The sequence below is a fragment of the Macaca thibetana genome, chromosome 6 (assembly GCF_024542745.1).
Source record: "Macaca thibetana thibetana isolate TM-01 chromosome 6, ASM2454274v1, whole genome shotgun sequence".
NCBI lineage: Eukaryota > Metazoa > Chordata > Mammalia > Primates > Cercopithecidae > Macaca > Macaca thibetana.
Genome location: NC_065583.1, coordinates 12,929,748 through 12,942,999, shown reverse-complemented (window position 1 = coordinate 12,942,999; position 13,252 = coordinate 12,929,748). Strand labels below are relative to the sequence as shown.

The following is a 13,252-nucleotide window of genomic DNA, read 5'->3' as shown; positions in this document are numbered from 1 at the left end:
GCACACAAACACACATTATAAAAGGAAAATCACAGCAGCTTGGTGGAACACAACACTGCCAAATTCACCTCAAGGTGGATACTATTGATACTCTTCTTTCAAGGGATTAATAGCTACAGTTAACTAGCCTTATGGTGGCAGTTATAACGTACAGTTTCTTTGCTACAAGCAAAGAATACCATCTGTGAAACACCCATCTCCCTGCAGAGCCCTGGCCTGTCATTCTAACACACAGCCTTAAAAGCCCACCAAAGGCTGGGACCATTGAACGGAAATGTGCCCACACAGAGACACACAGAGTGGGGCAGACAGGAAGGCAGAGATGAGGGAGATGCTTGCTCTCTCTCTTGCTTTCAGCTTCACTGAAACAAGCCTCATTGCTGATATGACAGATCTGCTCCCTGAAAACTTGCTGGGCATCTCATGCCTACATAATTCACATTATTGTGTGTTCCGGGAGAATCTGTCCAGAGCTGAGTCTTAAAGGACATGGGAAGGGTAGAGGAAAGATGTGAGAAGAAAGGGCTGGAGGAAAACTCTCACTTCCTCCTTGAAGAATCCCTGGGCATCAACCACATAAGATGCGTCCCTTGTTCCTCTCTCCTTCTTTGCTCTTGTGCCTGCCACCGCTTTGGAGCCCCAGCTTGAGCCCTGGCCCGCAAACCCATGCTGTGGGTCATCTGAACTGCAAGTGGGAGGCGGGGAGGTGCCAGGCCTCTTCCTCACTGCCTGTGACTTGGAGGCGATTTTAAAAAGACACACACACACACCCCTGCAAACATACATCATGTGTTATTCAGAGGACTGGGAGGTTTCTGAATGAAGAGCATGGCCATGTAGGTTCTTTTCCGGTTTTCATACCTATTCTGTTGTGTGACTGGGGGAGAGTCATGTACCTCTCCGAGAGTTGGTCTTCTCCATTGCTTAAAGGATGCTCAAGATCAGTTCCTAATACCCAGAGGAACTGTGATGGTCACAGAGCAAACGTGCACATGCACGCGCACACACACATACACACACTCCCACACCCATGGTACATGTGTGTAGATGCTATAGCTGCCTCATCACAAATCACAGATGATTCTACCAGCACAGAAATTAAACTATACTATGAGCTAAATTCCTTTCCTTCCTCCTCCACATCAGAGTTCAATTATCTTCTTCAAACATTTAAGCGCAAATGACCAGAATGAAATAAATGCAAACAAATAATCCCTGAGCTTAAAATTCGAGGCAACAACCCTTCCTTTAAATTAAGTAAACACTCCCCTCCACCCTGTCTTTCCCAGATGGAGTCACATTGGTGACTGATTCTGCTCCTCTCGAATTATTCCCCCGGCCCCCACCCCTCTTCAAGGTCACATGTCCATCAGCAGCTCTGTCTCAGTTTTAGTACTGGAACTTAGTATGTGAATGTTTTAGTTCCCTATATTCTTAGCACACTACTGAAAAATGTTTTTCTTTTTGTTGGATTTGACTCTTTCCTAATTCCTAGCCCCAAACCCTGTGCTTAGTATCTTCATGCCTGGGCCAGGGCCCTCAGCTCTGTCATCTGGGTTTGTGCACACTGACCTCAGTCTTCCTCTGCCCACTGGCTGGCTCTCCTTTCACAAAAATAGGAAATGGGGGTGAAGCGTGGACAGCTCAAAATTTTTGTTTCTCTTTTGTCTGCACATAGTCAAAAGAACTCTCCAGAGCATGACTCAAAGTTTTCAGGTGGGAGCCTTCCAACAGTACCAAAGACACAAACAGTGACAAGGTTCCTACTCACAGCAGCTGTAGGGACACCAGCCCATCAAACAGTCCCTTGGCAATCTCGGTGATCTTGTTCCCATAGAGGACCCTGAAAGAGAGAAGGAGAAGACAGCAATCACCGCGGATGTGAGGCCACCAGAACCCAGTCCTGCAGGAAGCCATCGCCTCGGCCAATTCTGGGTATGAGATCTCAGGACAACCCCTTCCATGGCCTGCCTAATCCCTTTTCATCAGTGAGACAGAGGCAGCCAAGAGCAGCCAGGGGCTGGAAGGGCAGGTTGTCTGGGAGGCGAGGAGAAATGGGCTCTATCCTGCTCCATTCCTGGGCAACCTAGCCCAACTGCTAATATGACTCACACCCCGGCAACAAACACACAGTGTGGGAGACTGGCCCTGTGTCTTCGATGGGTATTGATCAGGTTGAGCCCAGCCTACAGGACGTTTCCTTTTAATATCCCTTTGCATCTTAGGAATTCCTAAGCTGAGTCATTTAATCATCCATCTAGACAGGGCTTTGTGCATCTGGGGTCATCTCCAGATGGTGCAGGGACTGCTGAGTCAAGGACTGGCTCTCAGGAAAAACTAGGGAGCTTTGCTGTCTCACAGTAATGGCAGCTTTTACTTTCTATCTACTTTTCCTATTCTTTGAGTGCCAGGAACCTAGGAACTCAGAACCCTTTTACCCCTTTCTCCTACGGGCCTCCAGTGACCCTCATACTGCTGTCTCTGATTCATGGGTCTCGTCTTTGGTGTCTTGGTGAGGCCTGGGGAGGAAGGCTACTGGGTCTCCCACTCCAGCACAGTGCTCAGGGGCGTCTCTGTGCCTGGCCCTTGCTGGTGCTCTGCACAGGCACCAGAGAAGCTCGGCTGGCCTCTCTCGGCTCCCATCCATAGCACGGGCTTTGCTGTCTCTTGGGTCCAGCCTCCTCTGTGACCCAGGGAACCGAGCATGGGAGAGTTTGGTTGTTTTTCTGAAGTCCTCTCCAGAGCCCTGAAGTGCACTGAATGCATGCAATATTCCATTTTCACTCGGATCGCAATCCAGGCTGTTATCTTTCTTTGGGGAGACAAAATATTAGGATGCGGAAATGGTAAATGGGTGCGATCAACCAAACCCCCCTTTTCCAGACGCCACTGGGAGTGAAGAGTGAATGTCTCCGTCAGCCTACGGGTGTGTTTCATTAATGTTTCAACAAATTAATGACTAAATAAAAGTCAGCATGATAGCTCAGGCGCACATTTGTAATTCATATTAATGCCCCACCACTCACTGTGCCAAATGTAGTAATGTCCCTGTCTGCCCGTCTCAGCTGATGTCAGGACTTCTAGGGTAGCAGAAGCTGGGGGGCTTGGGGCAGAGGGGTCCTCACACCACCTGCCATGCCTTGGGAGGGCAGGCTTCTGAGCCCAGTGCGTCAAAACCGCTGGGAGTGGAGGTGGGCTGAGGCTCTCCTGCCTGTGTGGTCACCTCAGGCATCTGGGTGTACACCTGTCTGACTTCCCACGCCAGGTCTTGCCTTGACTACCTTCTTCTTGCCTTTCAGGTCTGAGGTCAAACATCTCTTCCTTGGGAGATGTCTCTTTAATATTTTAATGTTTTATACCACCTCTTACCCTATTTTAGTTTCTTCATATCACTTCTCTTTATGTCACATTATGTTACTTAAATATTTATTTAATTTTAATTTTTTCTGCCTCCCTCCCCTGCACCTCCCATTTTCCTTGCATGTAGGCCCCATGAATGCAGTGATGTTATATGGCTGCTCATGACTGGGTCTCTAGACCCCAAAATAGAACAGAGTCTAGCACAATAAATATTTGTTGAATGAATGAATGCACACACAGGTAAGGAGTAAAGGCTCTCCAGCTCTTTACCTTGGCTGCTCCTGAGCTAGGATCGGGTGTGTTTGTGTTCAGCTTTAAGCTCTGTCAGGCCAAGGATCCTGTGTGTCCAGTTCACTGCCATACTCGCAGTGCCTATAATACTGCCAGGACACAGTAGGCACCTACTGCGTGGATGAACGAATACATCGGGAGTGAGAGGTGCTTCACTTAAACAATGCTCACATGTATTTCAGAATCGGGCAGCAGCATGTCAATTTCATGTTTGGCAACCAGATTTTGAATTCCTTTTCCTACGAGACAGGAAGCACCTCATTGCCCTCAGACTGTCTCCAAATCCTGGCTGAGGGAAACCAGACAAGGGAAGAGAGAGGGTGGGGGCAGAGACAGGATTCTGGTGGCAGACGGCCCCTCTCCCTTCTCCTCTGTGATCTTCAGCACAAGCAGACACTAATCTCACACATGGTCCCATCTCTGATATCCCAGCCAGATGTTCTATTCGATAAATGAAACTAATTTACTCTGCAAGCAGCAGGCAACAGCTGAATCAGAGACTTCCCAGTCCTCATCTCCTTCCCGGTGGGATGGGGCCAGGTGGGGGGAAAATGCGCATCTTGTTACCTGTCCACTCATAAATTAGGTAAACAGGTTGCGTGGCTGCATAGAGAGGCAAAATATAGACAGACTGATCAAGAGTGTGGGTTCTGGAGTCAGACAGTGCGGGTTCAAATCTTGCCTTTCCTACCTGTTACTGTGGACTTCGGATAAGTTACATTTCTGAATAAGTAAATGGTTGAATAAAACAAGTTTTTTTTTGGCATATTAACTCTGTGCCAAATACAGTTTGTGGTGCTAGGGATATCTCCATGAACAAAACCGATAATAATCCCTGTCTCGGTGGAGCTTAGATTGTCCAAGTTCTTTAGCTGTAAAAGCGAGATGACAATATATTTTATATTTTAGGTTGTGGTGAGGACTAAACCTGACAGACTCCTAGAACAGTAGCTGGTACCCAGTCAATGCTCAGTAAGCGCTGCTAATTATCGTTTTACTGTACACATGATCATCATTGGATGTGTTAGGTGGGAATGGGATCACTGTCCCTGTCCTGCCTACTAAGAAGCATCCATAGAAGGCTCAAGTGACTTCCCTATGCCACACACGAGTCACTGACAGAATGAGGACATTCTATACCTTCCTGCCCGCAGGGGTCTTGGAATCCACTGGTGGAAGCTTTGCTTCCAACCAGTGGGTTGCCTATGGGTTTCAAAATCAAAGACAGGAAGGGCTATAGGATGGGGTGGATGTTTTTTTAGGACAATGGCCACGGTGGTCTGGAGAGAAAGCTTGAAAATCAGCCGAAGAAAATGAGCTCCTCACTTGGCAAGGCCACACAAATGGGTGGGATGCGGTAACAAACATGCATCACCATCTCTCCTTACACCAGAAAGACAGCACTGCAGTGGCATGCGGGGCGGGAGCGGGACGTGGCGTGGGAGGGGGATGTGAGGTTAGAGTAGAAGATGCATTCGAATTAGAAGCCAATAACTGGGAAAGCTGCTAGGCACTTAATCAATAAAAATAATGCATTTGGGTTGTAGAAATATTCCCCAAGATCAATTTCCCCTGAAGAAATATTTGTTTCTTTTACCAGGTTGCCACAAGTGTGTAAGGGAACATAAAGTCTTGATAAACACCTCCTGAAAAATACGGTCGCGTCTCTCTTCCCTCCAGCGCCCCCCTCCCCACCACCCTCAGCCCCCGGCTCGGGCCCCACTTACAGTGAAGTGAGTGATTTCAGGCCCTGGAAGGCATCTGGAGCAATATCCGATATCTGATTCTTGCTGATGTCTCTGAAAACATTAACGGTAAAGTCTGAGAACGTGGCTCAAAGGTGCGATAACGGTCACTCCTAAGTGTGAATCAAGCGTTTCAGGCATTCAAAATGGTAAGGATTAATTAATCAATCAAGCAATTCATTTATTCACAGTGCAAGAGAAGGAGCTTCAAGAGCCTTCAGTTCAACTATCTCATGACAAAGTGCACCACGTTTACATCACTCTTCTTGGTTTTCAAAGAATACTCACCGTGGCATCCTGATCAGGACACGAGCCGTGAACACGTGAGCCATCATTTTGTAGGTGGAAAATAGAACCCAGTCAAATTAGGGCCTTACGTCTCATTACCAAGCAATGAATGGCACAGATGAAACAGGAATCAGCTTCACCCAACCAACCACAGGCCAGGGTTCCTGTAGGCATCTTCTTGCCTCATGCCTCAGCAGCTGCTCATTTTTCTCCCAGAAAGTCCTGAGTCATTTCACCTCCCCAGTGACTTTTCCTCCCTCACCTGAAAGGAGGTTTTGAGCAGTGACTTAAGTCTCTGTCTGGTCCAGTGTATGATATAAGCATATCCTGGGATTCTCAGGGGACGCCTTGGAGATGTGGGCTTGTCACTGGCTGGCAGTGTGTTCCTCACCCGAGAGCAAGCCCAGGGCATGAGAATGTCCCAGGCTTTGGATAATGTGAGCAAGAGGGATGCTGTGGGCCAGGAGAATTCTATTAATGCTGGGCCTGGGGCCTGGGGCAGCTAACCTGGCTTGGCAGGTGCAGAGGAATCTCCTCGACCCTGGCTCCTTCCCAGAGGCCCTGAGGCTGCTCAATTGCTGGCCTCCCAGTGACTTCTGAGAACCCAGACACCAGTTCTTGCTAATGGCCCTTCGCTGAGGGGAAATTCTTTCTCTTAGAGTCATTAGCTCAGGGATGGCCTCTGGGCTCCTGTCACTGGAAGGAGAGATGCTCCAATTTCCTGTGACATCAAACCTCTCCAGTTCTTTTTCTTTAACAAAATAAATCAATGGGTCTTTGCTTTTGTGCAGAAGTGGGAGAGCTGGGGTCTTGGAAGGTCAACAAGGAGGTGAGGAGAGAATATGGAGGAAAAAAGCACAACAGAGCAGATTCTTAAGCAATTGACTCCAGCGAGGCCAGACACTCCAGCCTCCCAGCCTCTTAAGCACATGCAGTGGGAATCTTCCTGAGCCTGTTTCCTTCCTTCTTCTAATAGACTTCAAAAGAACCACACCATAACCTTTGCCGAGGCCTCTGCTTCCTCCCCTCCCTGCCTCCAAAGCTTGTACTTTGAACGATATTTCACAGGTTAAGGCTTCTTCAGCACAGCTGTCTGGTTTATCCCTTTAGCTGGCGAAATCACCTCCAACAAATCCGCAGATTGAGCTCACAAACTCGTCAGCTTACATCGGGCTTTTCTTCCGAGCTCCGGTTTTGTTTAAGGGTCTTAACAAGCAAATACTGTGGATTATCCTAATCTTACTCGCCCTCAGCGTGGCTGCCTATGCAAAGCATTCCAGGCAAGCACGAAGGATCTGTTCAGACTGGACTAGCGGGAGGGCCTGTGTTGTCTTTTTTCCCCCCGATTATGAATTGTCCCTTCAAGGTGCTGAGACCTCTAGCTGCAAGAGGAAGCTCTGTGGCCATCAGGGAAACCCTCTGCTTTAGCCTTGGGAGGGCAAACTGGTTTTCAGTCCACGACTAGACTTCTGGACCCATCTCTCCCTACAGTATGAGGTGAGATGCCTCACTGTTTGGAGGTGATGGACAGTGGGAATCGGAGAAATGATAGATAGTTTAGCTGGGAATTGACCTTGGTCACTTTGTCTTTTTTATTTTTATAAAAACTGTATATTTAGGCTGGTCCAAAGGTAGTGAGTTCTCTCAATGGATTGTTCATAGTCAGTTACAGATCAAACTCCTTGTTCTACTCTTTCCTCCTTTTTCACTACTGTACTCAACTAGTCTTTTAAAAAAGTATACATATTTGGGGTGCAACACAATGTTTTGATATATGCTTTCATTGTGGAATAGCTAAATCAAGCTACTTAGCATATGCATTACCTCACATGCTTATCATTTATTTGCGGTGAGAACACTTAAAATCTACTCTCTGACCTATTTTCAAGTATAAGATACACTGTTGTTAACTACATTCACCATGTTATCTAATACAATGGATCTCTTGAACTTACTCCTGTCTACCTGAAATTTTGCCCCCTTTAGCGAACATCTCCATCATCTTCATCTCCACCCCACCCCTGCCCCACTAGCCTCTGAACATCACCATTCTACTTTCTGCTTCTAAGAGTTCAGCTCTGTTTAGATTCCATGTATAAGTGAGAACATTTAGCACACTTTATCTTAATTCTTAATTCTGCAAGAAGGAAACAGCAGCCCTGAGAGGTGAAGTACCTGAGCCCTAAGTGACTGGACACAGCCATTTGGGCACAGAGCAAGCATCTCAAGTCTCCTATCAGCTCAAGGACCCCTCTGCTCTTTTGTTGTGATGGATGCACAACACAGGGCACTGAGGTGGAAGGCAGCTGGGAGATGGCTCCAGTTGCCCACTGACCTCCATGCTTGACCCTGTCCCTAGCCACAGCAGCTGCCCCTAGAACTGGTTCTGGGCACTGGGATGACTCTTCACCAGTGCTTCTCAAACCTCATGAGGGTGTAGATTAAAAATGCACTGCAGACAGTCTGATTTGTAGGCTGGGAGGTTGGGGCTAGGAATCTGTATATGTAACACATCTCCAGGTGATTCCCATGTAGGTGGTCCCTAGGTCATATACTTCAGGCCACGATGTTTTAGAAAATGGTCTCAGACCCACTTTGGTCCTCTGGGGCTTATAAACTGGATGACCAAGAAGGGGTAGCTTTTCCAGACTGTTTGGAATAGAGGTGGCAAATTCAAGTGCCTACAAATGTCATGCAGGGAATATAAGTGTGAGACACTTGGAAGTCCTGGAGCTTGTGGAACAAGTTGCTCTAAGAGCATGTAAAAGAAAAGAACTCCCAACACCCCATTGTGGCACAATAATAGATAGCCCAGGTGTCAGGCCTACCAGTTACTTAACCAAACTTGCAAGACCAAGGGGCTGCCTCTAGTGCTCTTTACTGCTTCTCTGTGTCTTCTCTGCTTTGATATAGGTTGAGTATCCCTAATCCAAAACTCCAAAATCTGAAATGCTCCAAAATCTGAAACTTTCTGAGCACGGACATGACGTCACAAGTGGAAAATTCCACACCTGACCTCATGTGACTGATGGGTTGCAGTCAAAACTTCGTGTCATGCACAAAATTATTAAAAACTTCATATAAATTACCTTCAGCCTATGTAAGCTGTATATGAAACATAAATAAGTTTCATATTTAGACTTGGATCCCATTCTCAAGATATCTCATTACACACGAAAATATTCCAAACTCTGAAAAATTCAGAACTCTGAAAGGCTTTTGACCCCAAGCATTTTGGATAAGGAATACTCAACCTTTTAGTTTGTACTAGGAATGCTTTTTATACTAAGGTGACCACTAGGAATAGGCAGAGACAAAGCCATTCATTCAGGGAGAATTCTTTTTTTTTCTCCCTCCTCCTCTTTCTTCTTTTCTTTTCTTTTTTTTTTTTTTTCTTTTTTGGTAAGAGATAAGAGCAGGATGTGGTTCAGCCACAGTTGAGCGGGGAACTTCCTTCTGTTAGTTATTAGGGATAACCTGGTCATGTATATTTAGGAAAAATTAGGGTTTTGAAATCCATTCTCATCAGGGACCCTACCTCTCCCAAGCCATTGATTGCACTTCGGTCTAGGTTTCTGAAGTTCCATTAGTCGAAAATTTTTAAGTGTGCTCTCTTCTCTATTGCCATCCTCTTGGGGAAAAAAAAGGGCATCATAATAAATATCAGTAGCATCATAAGTGATCAAAAATTAAATTCACTTTCCGGGTTGTGACTGAGAAGGTCTTATGAATTCTGAATGCACAGATCATGGCAAGTCCAATAGGATGGAGAAGGAACAGTAAAACATAGTCAAGCTTTAAATTACCTGGACTTCACAAAAAATTAGAGCAGTAACTTAAATCATGCAAGAGATATAGGTTGGGGCAGTGACTGAACTTGTCATTTTTCACTGAAATTACTATCTGGCTGCATAATCAAGCTGAGCTTTAAAAATGAATTGGGGGGGGGTGCATGGAGAGCGGGCTGGGGAAGCAGGGACACCAGGAGATTAATGGCCCGAGGTTTTAAATATTAAGGCCTATATTTATACAGCTCCTCCAGCAGGAATGCTGCCAAGGGGAGGGAAGAAGTACGTGCTTCGAGCTGCCTCATTATGTTGGTTTCCACTTCTGGAATTGCACCAGGAGAAAAGCTTGTTTGGTTTGGATTTCCAGGGAGATGGGAAGTTGGCTTCCCGAGATCTGAGGGTAAAGCCTACCAATGCCACTGTTTCGCAGGGATATTTATTTTTAACATAAAAGGAATCAGCAGACACTTAACCTCTTTAACGTGGGCCCTCCCACTCAAGGGAAAGCAATGAATCAGCCTCGTGTGCAAGGAAGAAGCAGGACTGAGTCCATGCATATTTCTACCTGACTCTCTCCTTCCTCTGTAGGAGGGTGAGGTGCAGGGAGGAGGGGGCGGTGTGCAAAAAGAGTAAGTGGAATGAAAACAGCAACTTGGTTACTGGGCTCTACTAAATGATTTCCTAGCCTGAAAAAGGGAAGGAGTATCTGTCCAGAATTTTAATACCTGAGATGGCAATGGTTGGGCTGTTTCTGAATCCTACTGGCTTCCCTGCAGAGCCCCCAGCTCTGAGTGACTCACAGAGCAGTGCTCAAGGTCGTCATGGGATATGGGGAAGAATGATGACATTGTCACATGGTGGGGATGAGGGCGGTGATGCAATGGTGCCGTCCAAGCTGCCGTGGTGAGGAAGGAACAGCGGGGTTGGTGTCACCGGGCATCGATGTGATGCAGTGGTGGAGTGATGTGACTTACAGAGCTAACGGGGATGTAGGGGGTGCTCACATGTTGACCATACCCTCCAAGGCTTCTCATTTCATGCAGTAAGAACAGAAAGTCTATGCCATGGTCTAAGGATGCATGTGATCTAGTACCAACCTTTCCAACACAAGCCCCATCCTCTCCCCTCACTCGTTCCACTCCTTCTTGCTATTCCACAAACCATCGACACATGCTCCCCAAGGCCTTTTACTTGCTTTTCCTGCTGCTTGGGACAGTCTTTCCTGAGAGCTCAGGGCTCACTCCCTTCCTTCTTTTAGGCCACCTGCACGTAGAGACCTTCATGGGCACACCTATCTAAAAGACCCTCCCACCATCACTGATACTCTGATTTCTGATATTTGTTTCTGTGTTTTCTGTGTTCTCCCACTTGAATGCAAGCTCCATGACAGCAGACTTAGTTTCTGCTCACTGCTCTATCCATAGATCTTTGCTTGCAGCAGACATTCACTCAGTATTTGTTATAGGAATGTATGCATGGCTGTAGGGATGTTGGTGACTGTGGTGTAGACAGCTGTGGGGCCACCGTCACGTCTCTGCCAAAACTCCTATTTTAGGTCCACATCACTGAAGCCAAGGGACAATAAGAACAGTGATATGGATTTTCCAGGCTAATTCATCTCTACCTCCCACACAGATAATTTTACTTTGCTTTAGTTGGAGAGGCTCTTAGCACTATATGTCCAAGCCCACACACCTCACAATCTTCAGAGAACGCTTCCACGTCTTACCTCCCAGGCTTATGACAGTGTTCCAGCTCCGAAACAGAACTGCTCAGGAGGAATGGACGTGGTCTGTCACCTGGACAGATTGCCCACTACACGTTGCAAACAACCCCGGAAATTGAAAACATTTGGGCTCATTTCTCCACAGGGGAAACTCACATTCGCTTCAGTTTCTTGTACTGGGTGAAGGCTCCTGCAGGGATGGATTTGATGGAGTTCTGTTCTAGGCGTCTGGGAAACAGAGCAGAGAAGAGTCAATTAACCATCCACCTGTCAACAAGTGGTCACTGAGGGCTACTGTGTTCTCTGGCCTTAAGGATAGGGAAGTCTCTCTTATCACAGGTGCACGTTCTGGTTGTGGGAGACCAGACAAAACACTGTAGCAGCCAGAGAACTCAGGTCCTAGTATATGGAGCACCTGTCCTAGGGTCTAATTCTCTTTGGAGAAAGCTGGAAAGGATGACCTTTCCTTGAGGATTTTTGATTCTTGCTTATGATAAACTGCCTTTGGTGGCAGCTGTTTTCTTCAGAGAAAGCTGCACAAGTAACCAAGCAGAATGCGGAATAAGTCAAAGGGATAAACAGGAGGAAGAGTAACAAGAGATGGGCCATGGGCCAGCAATGCTTATCTGTCATGGAACCATGTCACTACTCAGTTAAACACTCAGCCACACTGCTAATGTGGCAGAAATGTCAATGGTTGACTTCATTTCTGGGCTTTTCCATGGGCTGTTTAAATACAGTGCAGGAACAGCCTTAACATCTTTAGGCTACCAGCCTGACATTCATCAAACGGGCTCCCTGACATCCTGCAAGGCCCAGGGGCCCAGACCGGACCACTCCCTTGGGCTGCTGCTGGAATCTGTGGCTTTAACCTCTTATGAAGTTTCCTGAAATGCTTCCTCTCCTATTACTTTGAAAGGAACAAGAGACGCTGCAGGCCCAGGGCCCAGAACTTCCTTGGAAGAGAAGAGGCCGTGGGGAATGAGTGAGCATTTCCATTCTTTATTCTTTCATCTCTCAAATGACTTCCTGTCACCAAGAACAGGTGTGGTGGGAAACAGGCATGTGGAGGAGGCGGGGTGCTCTATTAGGGGTGATGAATGGCACCCCAGCCCAGGCTCAGGATCTCATCCTCATCCATCTCCCTTCTCTCCAAGGTGCAGATCTTTTCATCACCTCCTCATTTGGCCTTGATGCTCCCCAAACCCTCAACTGGGAAGACACACAAAAATGTGTGGCAGGGGATGTAGCGGGAACAAAAGGGATAGATGGGAAGAACGGGCTCCCTTGAAGCCTACAGCTAGTGGATGCACATTTCTGGCTGGGATGAACCCATTCATCTTGAAGAGTAATCCCCGCTGCAGAGTGGGGGAGACAGTCGTATTAATTTGTGCCTCTGCGATCTCATCTTCATTGGGGGAACAGAGTATTTGTTACTGGAATCGCTAATGGAGCAGTTTGCCAGCAATTTTCCCATTTCAAACAACATCTCAGCTGCTAATGTGGAATGGTTTGTCAGGCCAACCCATAACACAGACAAATCACTCTCCAGGCAAAAGGAAGGGGGAAAGCGGGGAGAAAGGGGAAAGGCGGGTGAGAGGAGAGAGGGAGTATCAGGACATATCATTCTTGGCTGCCGGATGAATAGAGTCTACAAATGAGACTGCCACGGTCTATTAACAATGCCTTTGTACCCTGCTGGAGGGGGGCGGGGAGTGCACTTTACCGGAAGCACCGTCACAGACCTGGCTGGCCAGCTCACAGAGAGCCACAAAAGCTTGCCACGGGGTCTCAGAGACTGTGGGCTACTGGATACAGCCACCCACAGAGACAGCAGACTCGAGGCAGCCTGCCTTGCCTGAGAAGTTCCAAGGACATGCTCATTTTCCAGCTGAGCATAGAGTTCAGTCGAGATTTCTTAGGCAAGGCAGCAGCTCCATGGATCTCTGGGGCTGCCCGTCAGGTGGTGCGTGCTGTCCAGGAATCCCGTCATTCACCTGCCACTGTGGCAAGGGATTTCAGCTGGATGATGCCTCCAGGGAAAGCCACTGTCT

The 13,252-nt window shown here is 47.3% G+C and overlaps 1 protein-coding gene across 2 annotated transcripts in view; it reads right to left on the bottom strand.

The window, feature by feature from the left end:
* Positions 1-13,252, bottom strand: part of SLIT3 (slit guidance ligand 3) — a 641,932-nt gene that overhangs the window by 125,384 nt on the left and 503,296 nt on the right. For both annotated transcript variants that reach the window (XM_050794632.1, XM_050794633.1), the window contains 3 exons: positions 11,355-11,426; positions 5,379-5,450; positions 1,772-1,843 (listed from right to left, as the gene is read on the bottom strand). In XM_050794632.1, coding sequence (XP_050650589.1) covers positions 1,772-1,843; positions 5,379-5,450; positions 11,355-11,426 — 216 coding nt within the window. The remainder of the gene's footprint in view (positions 1-1,771; positions 1,844-5,378; positions 5,451-11,354; positions 11,427-13,252) is intronic.